Raw genomic sequence first — 17,875 nt, 5'->3', positions numbered from 1 at the left:
ATAGCAGCGGCTGAGGTATGCAAAATAGTAGCCCCGTCTGACCTTCTCTCTACATGGGTCAGACGCAATCACAACTCTTAGAAAACCTCATTACCAATTCCACCTGTATGTAGACGACAATATAGTTCGAAGACAACATGTAGACTAACACGCAGTTTCCGGTGAGGAGATCGAGCGACTTCGGCGCCGCTTCCAGAAGATTGACATGAACCTTTCGGGCAGCATCGACCGTGAGGAGTTCCTGTCAATTCCCAGCATTGCGTCAAACCCGCTTGCAACACGTCTTTTTGCCGTTGTTGACGAAGACGGCGGTGGGGATGTTGATTTCCAGGAGTTTCTTAACTCACTTTCGGTGTTTTCTGTTCACGGAAACAAGGAGGAGAAACTGAGATGTAAGTACGGGGATAGCTCAGGGTGAGGGAAAGGACGGGCGGATCGTGTCAAGTGGCAGACCGCTCATCTTCAACTTGCGGTCGACTTCGCTTTGAGATACTCTTCTTTTCACACGGTGTTCCCATGCTAACCATGACCAGTCGCATTCAAGATTTACGACATTGACAGAGATGGTTACATTTCAAACGGAGAGTTGTTCCTCGTTTTGAAGATGATGGTCGGTACCAACTTGCGTGACGATCAACTGCAGCAGGTATGTTCGGTCTTTTGAGAGCCTTAGGTCAGAAACATTGGTTTGCTTCGACACGGCAATCCCTGTTTCCGATCACTTCTGAAAAGCTGGTACTAACGAGATAAAAAAGATTGTTGATAAAACGATCATGGAGGTTGACGAGGACAAAGACGGCAAGATTAGTTTTGCAGAGTTTAAAAAGATTATCAGCGGCACCGACGTTGCTAGCAGCATGACGGTCGGTTCAATTTAATCACGTTTAAGTTCAAGTAACGCTCGAGTTTTAGCCTCTCAGTTTTCAATATAACAAATTTCAAGTCGACACAGACCAATGCTGCATGCGCGTCGCAACTTCGAACCTCAGTAACGCTCAATTACATACTCAAACAACCCAGCAATACCAGAACCCGATCCATATGTTTCACGAGTGAGCGGCGGTTGTTGATTAACGTCACAACGGAATTCATTACATGTTCGCACATTAAACGGCAACGAAAAAAAGGAGGCCAAGTAAAAAGCGGATGGAAAGTGTGTCGTCGCTACACTAGTACACACACAAATGACAAGCAGGCGTGAGAGAGAGGGATTGGCGTGTAAAGCGAAATTGTGAGTATGTGTGCGCAATTTGATGTGCGAATGCATGTTCAACATTCAAGAAAAATCAGTGAGTCATAAACGGTTCCTTCGGCTGCTACCCCTGCAGCCTAAAACTGTTCAGCAGCAGCGCGCTGAGAAGGAGTAAGGGTGGAAGGTACACTAACACGACACACAATTACCAAGTCGCCACGTTGGTTTGGAGATTTGGATAAGGGCATGCCCTGGCCGGGATACCGAATTTCGTAACCGGGCTGCGTAGGCTTGGACGATGAGACATTCAAACGACGGTTGTCGATTGTCATGATTTGGCGAGAGAAGCCCAACAGAGCCTCTTTCAGTGACAAGTCGAGGTTCATGCGCAAGTCATCGCCCTCGCGAGTAAAAACGGGATGTGGCTTCTCGGTCACAATGAACTGGATATCCTGGACACTGCCATCCGGCTTTTCGTCTCCCTCACCCGTGAACTTGATCTTGGTGCCGGCCTTCCAGCCAGGCTTCACTTTAATCTCAAGGATACGGTCGGCCTTCACAGCTTGGCCGGACGCGTCGATGATGCGACGCGTAATTTTCATCTTTTTGGTGCAGCCATGGAAAAGGTCTTCGAGTGAAACGTTCAATGGACGAGTAACCACTTCGTTGGGCTGTTGGGGAGCCGAGGGCCGGGTCTGAAAGTTTGGCTGAGGACCACCGGCACCGCGTGGCATTCCTCCAAACATGCTAGCGAAGCCGCCCGGCATACCACCGGCCGTGCGTCGAGAGCCCCGAGGCATGAACCCGCCATCCATATCCATGTCGTCGTCCATGCCGCCGTGGGTGTGCACCGCTGAAAGCCGAGCCGAACACACGCTCAAAGATGTCATTAGGATCGCTGGCACTGAAGAATTGTGCACCTCCGGGACCACCACCCATGTTGAATGTGAATGTTCGGGCGCCGCCGCCAGGGAAACCGCCGAAACCGGCACCTCCAGGGCCGCCAGCACCGCCGGAAGGAGGTGGAGGAGCATTTCCTTCTGTGATGCCGAACTGGTCATACATTTGACGACGTTTCGGGTCGCTCAACACTTCGTAAGCCAGCGAAATTTCTTTGAACTTTTCGGCACCATTGGGGTTTTTGTCAGGATGATATTTCAAAGCCAATTTACGGTAGGCCTTTTTCAATTCGGAATCCGAAGCGTCCGGCTTAACACCCAGAGAATCATAAAGTTTGGTATCATGAACCATTTTCGTTAAGTTATTGGTCGATAATTATCGGGAAAGAAACACAAAAGTCGCGAAAAAAGGACTGGTTTCTGGATAAACAGAAAAGATTGTTAAACGCGTAGAGAAACGATTACAACAATTAAAAACGCAAAAAGAAAAGCGCAATTCGTCCTTGTTCTAAAGCAAAAAGAACCAATTGAAATAAAGTTTGGTCGCTTAAAAAAGCGTAATTTCACTCGTTCAAAAGAGTAACGTACACAGTATGTGTGCAACAAACACGAGTAAACAGTTCCGAAAAGGTAACCTGTAAAGAATTATATATATGTCCCTTGTTAAAGGTAAGATTGCGATATAGGGAAAGGATACGTTGACGAGGGCTGTAGTATCCGTATATACTTGCGTGCATGACGACATGCTAGAAACTTCGAGGCTCCTAGCGGGCTACGTCGTATCTACGTCATTCCCCGACACGTCGATCTCTTGTTGGAGAACTGCTGCGGAACACACGCGTTACTACGAGAACAGCACGAGAAACGACGAGACGGGGATTTAAGCTTAGTTTTTAAGCGAGGCATGACGCAGTCGCCCGCCGTACGCGAACGCGCGACGCGTTAGGAAAAAGAAGAATTGTAGTGTGCAGGCTACTAGCGGATTGCAAGCGTTGAATACGTGATACACAGCATGTCATAACTATTCTAGCATGACTCTTATTGCAACATAACTTTCAGAGCACTTTCAAAGCGGGCTTAAAGAGCTAAAGTTGAGCGCCGGTAGCACTGGCAGCCGGAGCAGCAGCCGGAGCAGCAGCAGGCTTCTCAGAGCGAGGAGGAGGGACAGGTGCACCAGCAGCAGCAGCGTTGTTCACTCTGCTCATGACGCGCATGACATAGGGAGTAATGTAAGGGCGGATAATAGCACGGTAGATCAAGCTAGCACCGCTGAAGCGAGGAAGAGCGAGCCAGACCAAGAAAATAGCCTTCATCAACCAGTAGAAGGGAACCCAAACAAGAAGGAAATCAATCCAGTACTCCAAGACAGTCATGAAAGAAGTGATCAAGTAGTAAGTAAGCCATTGAGTATCATCATCCTTGTCGGGAGTCTCGAGGGAATAGATGCTGAAGAACGCAGGCATGACAAAGGCCAAAGTGTTCGTCAACAAGTAACCGCCAAAGTTGAGGAACAACAGAGCAAAGTAGACGGTAGCGAGACCCAGACAAATGTAAACCTTACGCGTTAGCAAGCATTGGAGAGGAAAGGAGGAAGCAGAGAGCGCAAGGACGCGGAGAGTACGCGTACAGTCCTCCACAAATTAAGATTTGCTTCCCAAAAAGCACACTCCCGCATCCATACACGCCACTTCCTGGAGTTTTCATACCTTGTTCACACCGACCTTTTGCTCCATGACATTAAGGACGGGGAAAGCGGACAGCTACAAGCAAAAAATTAGCAATTTGTTCTGCACTCAACAACCTGCACGTACCCGCTTGTCCAGGACATTCAGCTGTTGTTGGATGCGTTGTTGGTATGACATCTTTGTGAAAGAAGAACGATTTTTCAAAGAAACGAGCGAATAAACCAGACAAATGGACAGAGCGACTCCCAGCTGCGGTTTGTAGAGGAAAGGATGCTGCAACTGAGCTGGTGTTGTTGTATGCACACTAGCGTCTCTTACGTCATACCTTTTCACTATGCCTCAACGGGACAAAGATAATGCGGTAGCACACGTTGGAGGGCGGTGTAGCTCGCTGATTCGTGTTGTACCTCGTTGCTTCGTTGCAGAACAAAGCAATCAGCAGAAGAAACTGGAAACAAAGCGAAATCTAGACAATGTGCATGTTCTCATGGAGAACACCTCGAGACCATTAGTGAACTTGCTCTACGGAAACCGACGGCGTTCGAGCCACGTCCAACAATGTCGATAAGATATGATAAGATTGTTCACTGAGCTAAGCGGTACAGTAGTGGTGGATAGAAACCGCATTGCTTGGTGGTTTAGAGCTACTAGTATTCTAAGTAAACTGTGTATGGAATGTGTATGGACGAGGTGTACGAGACGGAAACGATTAGCTTTAAAGTCAACGAAGAAGACGCGAAGAGGCAGGCAATCTCGGGAACAGTCGGCGACAGTTTGAAACGACAGAGACAATTCGCACAAATTAAGCTTAATTAAGCGAAGAGAAACGGCAAACCCGACTACACACAGAACAACACACAAACAATCAAATCCACACTCAGAAACCCAGTTACAATTATACTCATATCACCTTATGATTCATTAACTATCCCTAAATTTCCTGTGCTGTTAGTAAGAGATTGTCGAAGAACAGAGATCCGCAGAATCGTCGTAAACTCAGTGTAACTATGACAAAGACCTATCATTGCAAGAAGAGTGCCAAAACAGCACTCCATAAGCCTTGCTATAAAATTTGGGTATATTATTTACATCCTTGCAACGACGAAACTGAACTCTTAGTTTCTTACCCATTACTGGTTGAGAGAGCCAAGACCGGCTCACATGGCTCTGGGGGAGAGTTTCTCCCTCTTTTATACCTAGAAAAAACGGAACACCGTGACTGCTAATTTGGACCGGTGATAGCATGACTCAAATTTTTTAAATGAAAAACACGTCGCGTGGTAAACAAATTTTGCGCACAATTAATACGCACCATACGCAGCGAATTGGTTAAACAAAAACTGTTCTTTAATTAGTGCCGTATCTTTACGTTGACAAATTCCAACCTTTCTTGTTTATTTAAAGTTTGTTTTTTATTCATACAAATTTTTCTACTCAAATCTCCTCCACTTCGTCATGGATAGAGAGTAAACGAATGTCTGAAGCATTGCGTTCAATTGCGGCCATTTCGGCGCGTTTTATTGTTCCTGCCGTTCGTACAACACGAATGACAACTTTTTGACCAAGTAGTTCGTGGATTAGTGTTAGAGCTGCCCATGCGATACGGTAGTGTTGTCGTGCAACCCGAAGGATCCCAGTGGATGTTCGTGGAGAGAAGTATTTTATAGAAAGATTCGACTGTACAGAGCCCAACCCGTGGTCACCAAAATTTTCATGAACAGCTGCACGGATTTGTTTCGAGAGCAAAGACGACGTTAATTGATTGCCGGAAGGAACAGCAGGGATTTCATGGAACTGCTTGTGCTCTGGATATAGAATCTCAAATAGCAAATACCTCGACTTGAACCGAACCATCGTCCCGCACACGTAGCACCCAACTGCTGCTGTCCTTCCAGTACTTCGAACGAGTATCAGTACACTCAAGGGGAAAGTGCACTGTTAATCGTAAAGGTGCGGTAAAAGGAATTACGAGAACGAGCGTGTTCATTGTTGTTATTTATTTACACGTAGAATGGCAACCGTGAAAACAGAATCACCACCGAAGAAAGGCTAATACAAAACAAAAAATACGAGTAAACCGCGTGTCTCGAGAGATTTCAAGCTATCAACATGAGTAGTATGTGATGGACAAGTAGAAAATGGGCTTACATAAAAAACAGAAGAAACAGAAAACCCAACAATCGTTTTCGTTACCGGAAACAAAATGAAGCTGCGTGAGGTGAAGGCAATTCTTGGTAATGAGTATGAAGTTGTCAACCACAAATACGATTGTATGCGTCCAGCGAGGAGAAACACTCTGTTTTTGTTCACATTTACTTACACGGAAAAGTGCCAGAGATTCAAGGATCCACCGACGAAGTTACCATTGAAAAATGCCGTACAGCGGCCGAAATTGTACGCAATTTTCTGAATTGATTCCATTTTTTGAATCGGACATCCTGAATGTCAGGCTTACAAATTCTTGATAGGTAAAAGGGCCGGTGATTGTTGAGGATACTTGGCTTGGGTTTAATGCTATGAATGGTCTTCCAGGCGCATATATGTACGTTAGGGAGTCGTCGACATATCGAGTTGGTAACTAACTCTGTTGCAGCAAATGGTTCTATCAGAGCATTGGATGTGAGGGTAAGCGGTAGAGCGAAAGAAGAAGCCTTCGAGCAGAGATATGTTTGCTAATACACGTAACCCTACAGGTCTCTACAAAATGCTTGCCGGTTTTGAGGACAAGGGTGCTGTTGCCGGTTGCACTTTTGGCTACTGTGAAGGCCCCGGCCACCCCGTCCAACTTTTCCGTGGTGAAGTTGATGGAACCATTGTGTCGCCTACTGGTGAGGAAACTTTTGGTTGGAACCCTGTTTTCAAGGTAAGTGCTTGCCCGCCTATGTGATGTTCTTAGCTAACACACATCTTAGCCCAACGGGTTTGAACAGACATACGCTGAAATGGACGATGATGTGAAGAACAGCATCAGCCATCGTTACAAGGCATGCATGAAGCTCAGAGACTTTCTTCAAGAAAAAGCTCGCCAAAAATAAAGAAAACGCATTCGACAGCCTTCAGAATGTTTTTTTTTTTGGATCACTGCATACACAAACAGCTCTATTACTATACAAAAAATAAAATAAGTCTCCTTTTGTTTTTTTCGAAACTAATGGTTTTTCTTCCAAGCCTCTAACCATTGTAAGACGCGCTCAATGTTACTGTCCATGTCACTTGGGCTGTCGCTGGGAAGTTCAATGACAACATTTTCATCGAATGCCTCACGAGCTTCGTCCAAACAAACTTGCATGATTTCTGCCTCGTTATTTTCTTGAATTTTATGCAGTGGGTATTTTCTGCCTTCCAAACGCTCCCAAAGTTTGCTATGGTCGGTACGGAGGACGAGGACGAGGTCGATCCATTCTTCGGGGAACATGTCGCAAGTGTGCCAATCGATAATGCAACCGCCTTGCTTGACACGTTCTTCTAAGTAATCCATCAGCTTGTCCTCGTCCACATCGTACGTCTGCCACTTTTCATCGTATCCAAAATGCAGTGAATGTTCCTTCACAACAGTACCAATATTCACATGCTCAAGTTCGGTAGCATCTGCCAGCTGTTCAGCCAAAGTAGTTTTTCCTGTTCCCGGAGTACCGCAAATGATGATGTTTGGTAACTTTCTTGCTTCAGACATGATGAGACGTAGAATGAAGGCGAGAGGGAATAATTTTTTTGTATACAGAAATTCTGTGTTGACGCGACAAAAAAAATGATTTTCAAATTACGGTGGAAGATGGACTTTCTGCTTTTTTTTCTCGAGGATAATACCGGTGATGTTTGGTCGCGTTTTTGGTGGAGTGTTGTAACGCACGCTAACGAGAATTAACGCAACTAACCACCAAAAACTTCGCCTTCTAAGTCCTCGGGATAAGAGCTCGGTGATGTGAACTGGTAACGGATATATTGTTCTGGACGGATCGTCCTGCGCATCCTAGACGCGATTGCCCAATTCCGTAGACAAATTAGGTACTGAGATATATTGTTTTATTCGTGCCGAACATCATTCATTGCTTTTGTATACTTAAGAACTTCAACAATTGCTTGGGTAAATACAGAGTTCTGTAGTAGAGAAACAAACGGTCCATATAATCTACTTAATTTGCTTTAAGAGCATTTGTTTTTGTGGGGAAATCTAGTTACAACATTTAGTAGTAGTCGCTAAGCTTATAATTCTGTTTATCGCTTGTTTTATAGGGTCAACGTGTCTTTTTTCGGTGAGCAATTTTTGGTCTTTAGTTTCACCTCGGATTCTTACTGGTATCAGATTGCATGATTTTTGGCACAGGCATTGTGGAGCAGGTACAACATTTCATTTATAATAACACTTCGGATATCCCCTAGGCCATTGTATCAGTCTGTTTCTTCCATTTAACACGATAACCCTTGGCCCGTTCGCTACCCACCGTTTCATTTGTTTCAGCTTATTGTCTGCAGTTATCCCCACCTCAATTCATCTGGAAGCGAATAGAGTCTTAAATTAACGGATTTAGTATTTTATTTGGCTTTCTCCGATTGTTATCCTTTGCGAAAGTTACCGCAAACATCTCTCATTCGACTGGTTATTACAATTATCTGCAAGTATGTTACAAGCTATACGTGGAACAGGAACTGCCCAAAAACCATCAAAAATTATCGTAAGCGAGTATACTCCGGAAGAACAAAATTGGGAGCTAGGCATCGAGGAACAAGAAAACAGCGGGAAATGCGTCAACCAGTACCATCTTAAAGATGCTCTTGGATACGGTTCCTACAGCACGGTTTACTTGGCCATTGATCAGAACACAAAAAAAGAATATGTATGCAACAGATTTGTTCACAGCTGGATGCTAACTTTTTAGGCCATGAAAGAAATATCCAAGACCAACCTTCGGCGCCGCGAAGTGTCCCAGCTTATGAAAGAAATGGCCGATGTCAGTTCGTCAGACGACGATCCATTACAGAATCGTATGCGTTCGTTAAGTCTTGGCCGGAAAGCAGAAGACATGATCCGAGACTGCGAGGATACGGATGCCTTTTATCTGATACGAAACGAAATTACTCTTCTCGAACAGCTCGACCATAAGCACATCGTCAAGCTTTATGAAATCATTAACTGTGATGTGGAAGACACCCTGTATATGGGTACGTTGTCACCGACAAATAGTTGCGTCCAATCCTCTTATGCTAACACGTTTTCATAGTTCTCGAGTACTGCCCTCTGGGGAAAGTTGGCTCGATAGATCGTGGCATCTCATTCGATCCTTTCGATGAACACAGATGTTGGAACCTATTCCGGCAACTGTTACTCGGCGTTCGTTACAGTAAGTCCCAATCGCCCTCATTACACAACCTCTAACATATTTAGTCCATAGCAAGGATATCGTTCATCGTGATATTAAACCCGACAACTTGCTTTTGGACAAGGAAGGCTGCTTAAAAATCATTGACTTCGGTATTGCTGTGCAACTAGACAATAAAAAGGAGGCCTCAAAACCGACTGGAACTCCTGCTTTCATGGCTCCAGTATGTGTACTGCATATGCGGATTTGTTTTCTACTTTTTTTTTCAAGAACTAACTTTAGCACAGGAACTTTTTACCTTGGATATGCATCTTGAATGTGCCAAATTGCTGGATGTCTGGTCAATGGGTGTAACACTGTATGTTTTGCTTTTTGCTCGACTGCCCTTTGAGGCACCAACAATCGTTGATATGGTTGAAAAAATAAAGACTGAGGAGTATGTGACAATTTTAATCGTACTTTTACTAATTATTTTCTCAACAGTCCCGAAATACCGGAGGAATGTAGTGACAAATTAAAGCATCTATTACGGCGCTTGCTGGACAAGAATCCAAAGACTCGAATAACTACAGAGGAACTATTTAAGGATCCATGGGTTACTAAAGATGAACATTCCCCGTTAGACGAAAAGACTTCAAGTATTTCACATTCCTTTAGTGATGCGGCGCTTGAAAACTTGCAGCGCCTAACCGAGCGTCTGTCCCTGACAAAAAATCATAATCCTAGCCGTTGATAAACAGTTTCCTACCACTTCTGGAAGTGGTTAACGTTTCTTTTAAAGCCGTTTTTTTACCGATGTCCTACGCTTATAAAGTTTGTTTTTTGTTATTTTTCACATAAACACTAACAATGGTATCCAAAGGTTTGCTAGAAAGGATATCTTTTTCAGACTATCAGCCAAAAGCTGATTTCTCATTTTTTTTGTCGCTTTCCCAATTATGCAATTGCTCCGGTAGCTACTTTTTCATAATAATATGACGCAGAGCGCAACGCTTCTGGAAAGGCAAGCTTGTAGTTTTTCTCAGTCTTTTTGTTCTCAATTTCAATGCATAGAAAGCTAGCGTTTTCGTAGTCTTCCTTGTGCAAATCTGCTTCTTTAAAAGACTCTTGTTCAATTTCCTCAACTTTTTGAACGAACAGACGAATATTATAGCGTTCAAGCGCCTTCGCTACTTTGGGATCATCAAGCGCTTGGTCCTTGAACCGAACCTCAATTCCATTTGGTTTATCATAGTGGAAACGTACTACAAGAAGATTGCTTACTTCTGGTACACAAGTTTGTTTTTTCATCCTTTCTGTATCTTCAGTTGCAGCAAGATACTCATTTTTAAGTTCTTGAGACAAAGCTGGATGGGGTTTTAAAGAGTGATAAGTTTTCGTACCACTGTAATTCACCATTATAGATTTCACTTCTTCAGATTCTTGGTGTTCCATCAATCCCGAAAGACCTAATTCTTCATCTTTCTTCATTTTGTCTTCAGTCATATCGACAAAACCACTGAGCCAACTTAAAGTATCATAGTCAAGCGGGAGTTCTCCTTCAGGTAAACATTCGTAAACACCCTTGGGAACCAAATCGGAACAAAACTTCTTTGGAATACCATCCACTTTACGACCTTTGTTTCGTTCAGGCAGTTGTTTTAAGCCTTCCGCTTTTGCCTTTTTTGCGTAAGCTTCCGCCTGGTATATACGCTCGAAACGAGTCAGTAAGTTGTTTGTCTTGATGTGTAGGGTCTTAAAGTTATCTTTGTTGTAAAAACCCACTTTTGCAAATATATCTTTACAATCGCTTTTGTAAAGCCGTTTTGGTCTTTGCTCTGATTGTGTAGAATTTTCCTTGTCACCGTTTGGAAGTTCTGTTGAAAACTGATCTTTTGGCCTCGAACTAGATGTAACTTCTTGCACGTTTAAAGTCTCAGGCCGAACTTGTTTTTTTAAATTGTTTGGCTGAGACCACATAGGTTTGCTTTGTGGCAGCAGTTTCCCCAAACCATTGAGTCTGTGGGGCATTTCATCATCAAGCACGTCTATAGGCGATGTTTCAAAAACTGTCTTCTTGCTAGCTTCGTTTATAAGAAATAGTAATTCTGGAGAGTGTGCTATTAGCAAGTGCGAGCTTTCATTCTCTCCTAACACAGAGGCTTTGTTGAAAACTTGAGAAAGCTGTACATGCTGTTTAAAATAGGAGGATTTATAGAAACCAGAAATTTGTGTCAGTTGAAGGATTGTACGATAAACTCGTTTGCGTTTCTGAAATCTAAATGGTTCGTTAAGAGAGTTCAGCAATTCTGGTTCTTTAAGCTTATTAAGTTTTGGTTTTTCCAACAGTGGGGAAAGTGCCAGTCGCACGACAAGCATTATGGGAAACATAATCATCCAGCGGATTACAAATACATTGTTGTTTGCACGATAAGTAAGCCTGTCAAACACTTTGTTTGTAGTGAATAGCACATGTTGAAGGTGGGTAAGTTTGTTGATAGTATCCGTGTTTGAAAACGGGGTATGTTTATACTTGTCAAGTTTCCGATTGACGATATCCACAACTCGAGAGAATATACGCCCTGCTAATATGCATTGTCTGTAAAATAGCACACGGAATTTCAAAGAATCGTAATCGTAAACAACGTCCTTGAACATGCAGTAAATAAAGTTTGTATAAGTATCCAATTCGTTCGCATCTGCAAGAGCAGCAGTAGCTTGTTCCTGGACGAAGTTTTCCGCTTCGTAAGACAAAATCGTTTGCAATCCGTCGATAACACGAAGTAGTATAGACAGAACCAGCGCGAACAGTTTCAAAGCGAAGGTGTTATTCAGAAAGATTCTCATCATGAACGCACAATTGCTGATATTTGTGTGTGAAACAAGGAATTGAGACAAGCGTTTCGCCGGGATTTTATACCCTTCATTTTGTTTATTTGTTTACATTGAAGTACAAGCGAATCAAGTTTTAAGTGAAAGTAAACAATATTGTTCCCATACGTCCCAACTGAAGTAGAACATGCATGAGCGTTGTCTCTAATCATTTAAAATAGCCCTTCATTGCACATTACAAATGTGACCTGGTTGGGGAGTACAAAGACAAATGAGGAAGCTAGACGTTTGGAAACAAGGGCGTTTAAGTTAACGATAGTAACATTCTGGTAACAAATTTTAAACTTCTCAGTAAGATTGCCTGCAGAATTGCAGAATTCCGTAATTAGTGTCTGTTTATGACGCGTAGAAAATATCATTTATCTACTGCATTCACGCGTTACCCATGTTGAGTGCATGTGGAAAACTCTCCACCAAAAAAGCCTAGGTAACAGAGGACGTAGTACGCACCGAGGAAGAAACAGCTGGGACGGCTTCGCGCTGACATAACAGTTCGTGTTAGGCAGAACTTGATATTTTCTTATTCATAAACAATAATGAATGAACAGCAGGAGAGAGTCATGAGAATTGAATGCGTTGGTACAAACTACCTTCTTCCCAAAGGAAAGCTGGTTTTTGATGAACAAAAACGACAATGAAAGGTAAAGAATAATGCGGATATGTTCTGAAAACAGATGACAAAAAGCCATTTCAATGGACAAATGTCGTAACTCTTTTTATATGTGTAATAAGAGAATGTACCTCTCTAACCATATTAGGCCAATTGAGTTACCTTTCCAAGGCGAAATTGTAAGTTTCTTTCTTCCTTCGCGTTCTTTTGACTAACCGGAAACAAGGACTGGAAAAAGGAAATTCATGTGGGAAACAGCTCCTTGATATACACAGATACCAGCTGCACATTAGATGAACACATAAGTCGGTTCACATATAACGAAAAATCCAAATGGTTATCCTCTGAAGGACGCGTTCCTAAGGGCGATTCTGTGGTCGGGACATACACAAGTGCATTTCGACAACCGCCTGGACTTCATCCAACTCTAGTCCTCCATGTTTCCAAATCCGTCACGCCTCCTGGAAAGTGTCAAATGCAAGTTTTGGCAGCTATACCATCAACTTTGTTTGTCGACAAGTATCAGCTAACATCGTTGGCGGAGAAAGACATTAAGAATGTACACGAACTCGTTGAACTTGTGGGCGAAACCGACCTGGAAGCCCCATCATACAATGTTCCAGGTTGGGGAAGCGTACTCCTCTTGGATGTAAATGCACCACTCAACATGGACGAATTTGACATTGAAATTCCTTTGCACACACGCTACCAGCTACCGCAGGAAGATGGAATGTTCCATGTCGCCAGCATGCAGTCACCCACGGTTTTTTGGTCTTGCGGCGAACATGTTGATTCCGTTGAACAGCTTCTCAGTAGAGAAAAGCTCGAAGAACCTGCCGGTACCTTTGTTCTTGACTATGTCGAATCAAGTCTTAACGTCCTAATTCCAACGGCTGATGCGAAGAAAGAGACCGAGGTATCAATCCTCACCAATGCCGTTGTGAGTGCTGGTTTTATTTACCTTGTTGTTGTTTTATTGCGACAGCTTTGGAAGCCGAAAGAAGATTAAATGAATTACGTGAACGAGTGAGCAGCTTTAACCACGGAGAAAACTGCACTGCAATATGTAAAAATGTCTCAAAAACAGAGGATTCTGAATATGCCTATCAAAATTGTGCGGAATGGATCCGAAAACGTAACCGAGCTTCTCATTAAGGTTCAAAGGGCTTAAAAACAGCAGTCGTGACGTACTAAAATGAATAATGTTAGCATCATCAATGAAACAATGAATGTCGAATAAAATTGCATACCTTTCGATGATAACGGGTGGTAGCACTCAAAGCCAACACACCCATCTGTAGATTAGCGGCAGCCAAATGGTTTAGTACCACATGGTTAGGGTTTGGAAGCACGGATTGGTCTTCCTTGTATGCTGTGTTCGAGTTGAGAACACACTTTTCAAGATGAGGAGGGAGAGAAGGAGGTGAAGGGAGTTTCGTATCACCGAGTGCATTATTCGACAAGAACGCGGGGATTTCGGAGACGTATTGTTCGGCCTCCTCATCGCGTTCAACACTCTCCCGGCCATTTACCTTGTCATCAGGCCGGTCGATATTCATTTCCGTTATGTCATTCGCATCAATTTCCAAGTAGTTATACAAATTACCCTCAGCGTCCGTAGCAGTAGGAAAATCCGGTGAGCATCTCCAAACGCCGTCGACCAAAAACTTAAACCGTTGTGTGCATGGTCTCAACTGCAACAGAACGGTGAAGTTGTCTCTGTGATAGCCAATTGTTAGTGTACAAGTACTTAAAGCTATCGCATAGCACACTTACTCTTTTAAGAGCTGAACCTTCTTCTTCCAGCGAGAAAAGGTTCCTGTAACATAGACATTGTTTCCATTGCCTCTCCATTGGATGACAGTAGGAACACGCGGTCCTACAAGACTGTTAGCGACCGATTGTTTTTCGGAGCGATATATCACATCACCATACCATTGTAAGGGACGTGCGTTTTCTTTGCTGACGTCTGAGTTTTCTTTTTTGACTTTGATTGTTGAGAATCATCGCCTTCAACAGCGTCTGTAGGCGAGGTTGGTTCATGTTCTTCCAGCTCAACTTCTTCAGGCGCTATACTAATCAAACTCTGCGCTCGGGACGACGAGGCAACTTCACCAGAAGACGATTGTGGGGGTGAAGAAACCGTTGACGGCTTCGACCCGTGTTTACTTCCATGATATCCTTCTTGGGATTGTGTATTTCCCATTTGCGTATAGTAATGGTTAAGGACAGCAGCAGCAGATACTGCGATGATCCCTTAACCTAATTACCCCACGTCAAATAAAGGGAGTAGGTGAATTTCGAACTTCGGTGGATCTGCACCCGATGTCAGAATGTACCGCTCGGTTATGGCGTCGTTGAAACCTGGTTCCAAATGGCTAATGACCATTCCTCCCGCAGTCGCAAGTACCGACCAATCACAGGCATAGCCGACAATATTCTTTAGATTTAATTACATCATTGCATATGACATCATTGCTATGCGACTTTCAGAGAATAAGCACTTGCGCGTCTACCGTCTACCAAACGCGAACGTGCACGACGATGCAATGTCGATGACGGATATTCTTATTAATGTAGCGAACACGCTGCTTATTGCGCTCCAGTATGTGTTAGTTGGCTTGCTCTTTGCAGCGTACACCCTGTGGTACTTGCTGAAGTTCACTTCTCGTTTTGTTATCACCTCGACAGCGTTTTTGTACGAACCGGTTGTCTCTTTCATGTATGTTCTATTTGAAATCACACTAGCTGCACCGTATCGCGCCTTCAAACAGTTGGCTGTCGTTTTCTATCCACTTTACATTTTTCTCTCATGGTCAGTCTTCGTCGGTGGTATTTCCGGGACACTTTTGGCTTTCATTGCTAGTGGGATGGATGACGCGTTCCAAACACCGGTTGTTTCGCCTAAAAATCATGTTGACACTGAATACGATCGAATATTGGCTGCAGAAAAGGACAGTTTTGTTTATTCACGCACACGTTCCTCGTCAGAAGACAGTCCACCGGTCCAAAAGGAGTTGGGAAGTCATCCCAATCCGTCAATTGAAACGCTTATTGTCGCGCGTGTGCCTACTCCAACTGTGCGCCATAGAACAACGAGAGACTTGAATTCGTCCTTCTCGTCTTCAGAAACTAGTGATGTTTAATTTCGGCTTCCGTGAAGCTAAAACGAGGTTTTTTTCGGTCCTTTCCAACCTAATATCTGCTTTGTTTACTTTCGCGTTTGCATTTACTTTCCGTGACGTCAGTCTCCATTCGCTGGTCTGGTCGATGAAATGCCGGGTCAAAACAGTCGCCCGGGAGAGGGGGAACAATGACTTGATTGGACACGTACACAGAATCCTGACGGTCTCTAGAAGCAATAAGAGTGTGGTATCAACTGCCTCAGTTTCTCTCTTCTCTACATCATTTCAACTGAAGTAGTATAGACGGGAAAACAAGTACGTGGGCGTGTATTAATTTGCGCCTACAGGTCACATTCACTAACGAGTTTTACTACGCGTTTATTTGTGCAAGATGGTTTCACCATCACGATTTTCCCTGCTGTCGCGCTTTTCATGTGCCCAACCAGTGAAACTGTCTATCCACAGAAATCTACATACAATCACAAAAAAGCAGCCGATTCACCACTTGGGAAGTCGTTTTTCATCTTCAACGGCGAATAATCAATCAAGAAGCAGCCTCTTGTATGGGCTTGTTTGCGGTATTTTGGCTGGCGGTGCGACGTATTTCACAACTCGATATATACAAAATCGGTCACTGTCGAGACAGTTTGCTGTCGGGAACGCTTCAGTAGATCATTCGCCGTTTGAACCTGTTTTTGCAACATCAAAAGTTTATCCTAAATTTATTAAGGAATTAAAGAAAGTACTCGGTGAAGACAGCGTTTCGATTGACGCAGATGAACTCGAGCGGCATGGGTCCAGCTCATGGTCTTCTTACCATTACGTTCACAATCCCAACGTAGTCGTTTACCCAACTTCAACAGAACAGGTATCAGCCATTGTCAAATTATGTCATAAGCATCGTGTTCCTGTTATTCCTTTCTCCGGTGGAACCTCTTTGGAAGGGCATTTTAGTGCGACGTATGGTGGCATTTGTGTGGATTTTATGAACATGGATAAGGTACTAGAAGTACACGACGCCGACTTGGACTGTATTGTGCAACCTGCTGTAAAATGGGAGGACCTCAACGACCAATTGCAATCCAAAGGGTTGTTTTTCGGCCCCGATCCCGGTCCTGGCGCCGAGATTGGCGGAATGGTTGGCACAGGTTGTTCGGGAACAAATGCTGCACGATATGGTACTATGCGTGAAAATGTATTGTCCATTACTGCTGTGTTAGCTGATGGTACAATTGTGAAGACAAGGAGAAGGCCACGCAAGAGCTCCGCCGGCTACGACTTGACACACTTATTCATCGGTTCCGAAGGCACGCTAGGGTTAGTAACTGAAATTACGCTGAAGTTGCATGCCATTCCTCCTTGTCGAAATGTTGCCGTATGCCAATTCGAGTCTATACACGACGCTGCTACCACTGTGCAGAACATCATGCGTCAAGGATTGAATGTGGCCGCTATGGAACTGCTGGATGATACGCAAATGCGCATTATTAATGAGGCTTTAACTTCCCATTGGGAAGAAAAACCTACTTTATTCTTCAAATTTGCCGGCGGCTACAAGGCAGTACAAGAGACAATTGATATTGTAGGCAAACTTGCACGTAAGAACCATGGTGGAAAATTTCAATTTGCGCGAAACGAAACAGAAGCAGAGTCTTTGTGGAATGCACGTAAACAAGCTCTTTGGAGCACACTTGCCTTTGCCAAAGAGGATTTACAAGTTTGGACAACCGATGTTTGTGTGCCGTTGTCTCGTCTTCCAGATCTCATTACGAAAACACAGAAAGACTTAAAAGATGCGGGTTTGCTTGGAGGCATCGTATCACACGCAGGTGACGGTAATTTCCACAGCTTTCTGTTGTATGACAAAAACAAACCTGAAGAATTCGAGAAAGCTTCAACACTGGTTCATCGTCTCGTTTTGAACGCTATTCACATGGACGGTACCATTACGGGTGAACACGGAATTGGTCTAGTCAAACGTGCCTATTTGAACGAAGAACTAAGTCCTGATACTGTAGCCTTGATGCGTCAACTGAAGTGTGCTCTTGATCCGCTTGGAATACTTAATCCAGGACACGTTCTTCCTCAGCCGGGCGAGAGTGTTTCTCACTAAGAGTATTTCACTTAGGCATCCCGTCATCGTGGCCTTATGGCGTATCCTTGGAATCTCTTATT

General features: G+C 43.8%; 12 protein-coding genes across 12 annotated transcripts; 6 read left to right on the top strand and 6 right to left on the bottom strand.

Moving 5' to 3' along the window:
• SJAG_03793 (calcineurin regulatory subunit) lies at positions 1-1,087 on the top strand. Its single transcript, XM_002174888.2, has 4 exons — positions 1-105; positions 156-392; positions 534-646; positions 756-1,087. The coding sequence occupies exons 1-4, from the start codon at positions 54-56 to the stop codon at positions 876-878; spliced, it is 525 nt and encodes a 174-aa protein (XP_002174924.1). The 5' UTR covers positions 1-53; the 3' UTR covers positions 879-1,087.
• A 242-nt stretch (positions 1,088-1,329) lies between these two features.
• SJAG_03794 (DNAJ domain-containing protein Psi1) lies at positions 1,330-2,443 on the bottom strand (the record flags this gene model as incomplete). The annotated part of the gene is made up of 2 exons (XM_002174889.1): positions 1,330-2,045; positions 2,113-2,443. The coding sequence occupies 2 exons, from the start codon at positions 2,441-2,443 to the stop codon at positions 1,330-1,332; spliced, it is 1,047 nt and encodes a 348-aa protein (XP_002174925.1).
• A 645-nt stretch (positions 2,444-3,088) lies between these two features.
• Positions 3,089-4,070, bottom strand: SJAG_03795 (ER membrane protein DP1/Yop1). Its single transcript, XM_002174890.2, has 3 exons — positions 3,903-4,070; positions 3,798-3,851; positions 3,089-3,647 (listed from the first exon to the last, which is right to left on the bottom strand). Exons 1-3 carry the CDS (start codon positions 3,951-3,953, stop codon positions 3,177-3,179), a joined length of 576 nt encoding a protein of 191 aa, XP_002174926.2. The 5' UTR covers positions 3,954-4,070; the 3' UTR covers positions 3,089-3,176.
• A 1,062-nt stretch (positions 4,071-5,132) lies between these two features.
• Positions 5,133-5,782, bottom strand: SJAG_03796 (RNase P and RNase MRP subunit). Its single transcript, XM_002174891.2, has one exon. The coding sequence runs from the start codon at positions 5,628-5,630 to the stop codon at positions 5,211-5,213; it is 420 nt and encodes a 139-aa protein (XP_002174927.1). The 5' UTR covers positions 5,631-5,782; the 3' UTR covers positions 5,133-5,210.
• Positions 5,734-7,601, bottom strand: SJAG_03798 (nucleoside-triphosphatase). Its single transcript, XM_002174893.2, has one exon. It carries the CDS (start codon positions 7,447-7,449, stop codon positions 6,925-6,927), a length of 525 nt encoding a protein of 174 aa, XP_002174929.1. The 5' UTR covers positions 7,450-7,601; the 3' UTR covers positions 5,734-6,924.
• On the top strand, positions 5,802-6,955 carry SJAG_03797 (nucleoside triphosphatase). Its single transcript, XM_002174892.2, has 7 exons — positions 5,802-5,892; positions 5,936-6,046; positions 6,106-6,170; positions 6,245-6,318; positions 6,370-6,401; positions 6,470-6,639; positions 6,689-6,955. Exons 1-7 carry the CDS (start codon positions 5,886-5,888, stop codon positions 6,809-6,811), a joined length of 582 nt encoding a protein of 193 aa, XP_002174928.2. The 5' UTR covers positions 5,802-5,885; the 3' UTR covers positions 6,812-6,955.
• Positions 7,602-7,746: 145 nt separating the features above from the next.
• Positions 7,747-11,569, top strand: SJAG_03799 (CAMKK/META protein kinase Ppk34). The gene is made up of 6 exons (XM_002174894.2): positions 7,747-8,611; positions 8,654-8,936; positions 8,996-9,115; positions 9,160-9,317; positions 9,382-9,530; positions 9,578-11,569. Exons 1-6 carry the CDS (start codon positions 8,396-8,398, stop codon positions 9,825-9,827), a joined length of 1,176 nt encoding a protein of 391 aa, XP_002174930.1. The 5' UTR covers positions 7,747-8,395; the 3' UTR covers positions 9,828-11,569.
• Positions 10,031-11,920, bottom strand: SJAG_03800 (hypothetical protein; the record flags this gene model as incomplete). The annotated part of the gene is made up of 1 exon (XM_002174895.1): positions 10,031-11,920. One exon carries the CDS (start codon positions 11,918-11,920, stop codon positions 10,031-10,033), a length of 1,890 nt encoding a protein of 629 aa, XP_002174931.1.
• A 447-nt stretch (positions 11,921-12,367) lies between these two features.
• On the top strand, positions 12,368-13,861 carry SJAG_03801 (pig-X). Its single transcript, XM_002174896.2, has 3 exons — positions 12,368-12,606; positions 12,724-12,754; positions 12,802-13,861. Exons 1-3 carry the CDS (start codon positions 12,584-12,586, stop codon positions 13,582-13,584), a joined length of 837 nt encoding a protein of 278 aa, XP_002174932.1. The 5' UTR covers positions 12,368-12,583; the 3' UTR covers positions 13,585-13,861.
• SJAG_03802 (AMP-activated protein kinase beta subunit) lies at positions 13,727-14,781 on the bottom strand (the record flags this gene model as incomplete). Its single annotated transcript, XM_002174897.1, has 4 exons — positions 13,727-13,765; positions 13,826-14,294; positions 14,352-14,454; positions 14,511-14,781. 4 exons carry the CDS (start codon positions 14,779-14,781, stop codon positions 13,727-13,729), a joined length of 882 nt encoding a protein of 293 aa, XP_002174933.1.
• Positions 14,782-15,124: 343 nt separating this feature from the next.
• On the top strand, positions 15,125-15,721 carry SJAG_03803 (hypothetical protein; the record flags this gene model as incomplete). Its single annotated transcript, XM_002174898.1, has 1 exon — positions 15,125-15,721. One exon carries the CDS (start codon positions 15,125-15,127, stop codon positions 15,719-15,721), a length of 597 nt encoding a protein of 198 aa, XP_002174934.1.
• Positions 15,722-16,091: 370 nt separating this feature from the next.
• Positions 16,092-17,813, top strand: SJAG_03804 (D-lactate dehydrogenase; the record flags this gene model as incomplete). The annotated part of the gene is made up of 1 exon (XM_002174899.1): positions 16,092-17,813. The coding sequence occupies one exon, from the start codon at positions 16,092-16,094 to the stop codon at positions 17,811-17,813; it is 1,722 nt and encodes a 573-aa protein (XP_002174935.1).
• Between the last annotated feature and the right edge of the window lie 62 nt (positions 17,814-17,875).

The sequence above is a fragment of the Schizosaccharomyces japonicus genome (assembly GCF_000149845.2).
Source record: "Schizosaccharomyces japonicus yFS275 unplaced genomic scaffold supercont5.2, whole genome shotgun sequence".
NCBI classification, from domain to species: domain Eukaryota; kingdom Fungi; phylum Ascomycota; class Schizosaccharomycetes; order Schizosaccharomycetales; family Schizosaccharomycetaceae; genus Schizosaccharomyces; species Schizosaccharomyces japonicus.
This window is presented reverse-complemented; position numbering and strand designations above follow the sequence as displayed.

Bases quoted from the DNA above. Each gene is read 5' to 3' on its own strand.
- SJAG_03799 (XM_002174894.2), top strand. From the start codon at position 8,396: ATGTTACAAGCTATACGTGGAACAGGAACTGCCCAAAAACCATCAAAA. The intron at 8,612-8,653 runs GTATGCAACAGA...CTAACTTTTTAG, and splicing joins AGAACACAAAAAAAGAATAT to GCCATGAAAGAAATATCCAA. The intron at 9,531-9,577 runs GTATGTGACAAT...TTTTCTCAACAG, and splicing joins GAAAAAATAAAGACTGAGGA to TCCCGAAATACCGGAGGAAT.
- SJAG_03797 (XM_002174892.2), top strand. The intron at 6,171-6,244 runs GTACGCAATTTT...AATTCTTGATAG, and splicing joins GCCGTACAGCGGCCGAAATT to GTAAAAGGGCCGGTGATTGT. The intron at 6,402-6,469 runs GTAAGCGGTAGA...GTAACCCTACAG, and splicing joins TCAGAGCATTGGATGTGAGG to GTCTCTACAAAATGCTTGCC.
- SJAG_03795 (XM_002174890.2), bottom strand. From the start codon at position 3,953: ATGTCATACCAACAACGCATCCAACAACAGCTGAATGTCCTGGACAAG. The intron at 3,852-3,902 runs GTACGTGCAGGT...TTTTGCTTGTAG, and splicing joins TGAATGTCCTGGACAAGCGG to CTGTCCGCTTTCCCCGTCCT. The intron at 3,648-3,797 runs GTATGAAAACTC...CTAACGCGTAAG, and splicing joins AAAAGGTCGGTGTGAACAAG to GTTTACATTTGTCTGGGTCT.
- SJAG_03801 (XM_002174896.2), top strand. From the start codon at position 12,584: ATGAACAAAAACGACAATGAAAG. The intron at 12,607-12,723 runs GTAAAGAATAAT...TAACCATATTAG, and splicing joins AACAAAAACGACAATGAAAG to GCCAATTGAGTTACCTTTCC. The intron at 12,755-12,801 runs GTAAGTTTCTTT...ACCGGAAACAAG, and splicing joins TACCTTTCCAAGGCGAAATT to GACTGGAAAAAGGAAATTCA.
- SJAG_03796 (XM_002174891.2), bottom strand. From the start codon at position 5,630: ATGGTTCGGTTCAAGTCGAGGTATTTGCTATTTGAGATTCTATATCCA.
- SJAG_03798 (XM_002174893.2), bottom strand. From the start codon at position 7,449: ATGTCTGAAGCAAGAAAGTTACCAAACATCATCATTTGCGGTACTCCG.
- SJAG_03793 (XM_002174888.2), top strand. From the start codon at position 54: ATGGGTCAGACGCAATCACAACTCTTAGAAAACCTCATTACCAATTCC. The intron at 393-533 runs GTAAGTACGGGG...AACCATGACCAG, and splicing joins CAAGGAGGAGAAACTGAGAT to TCGCATTCAAGATTTACGAC. The intron at 647-755 runs GTATGTTCGGTC...GAGATAAAAAAG, and splicing joins GTGACGATCAACTGCAGCAG to ATTGTTGATAAAACGATCAT.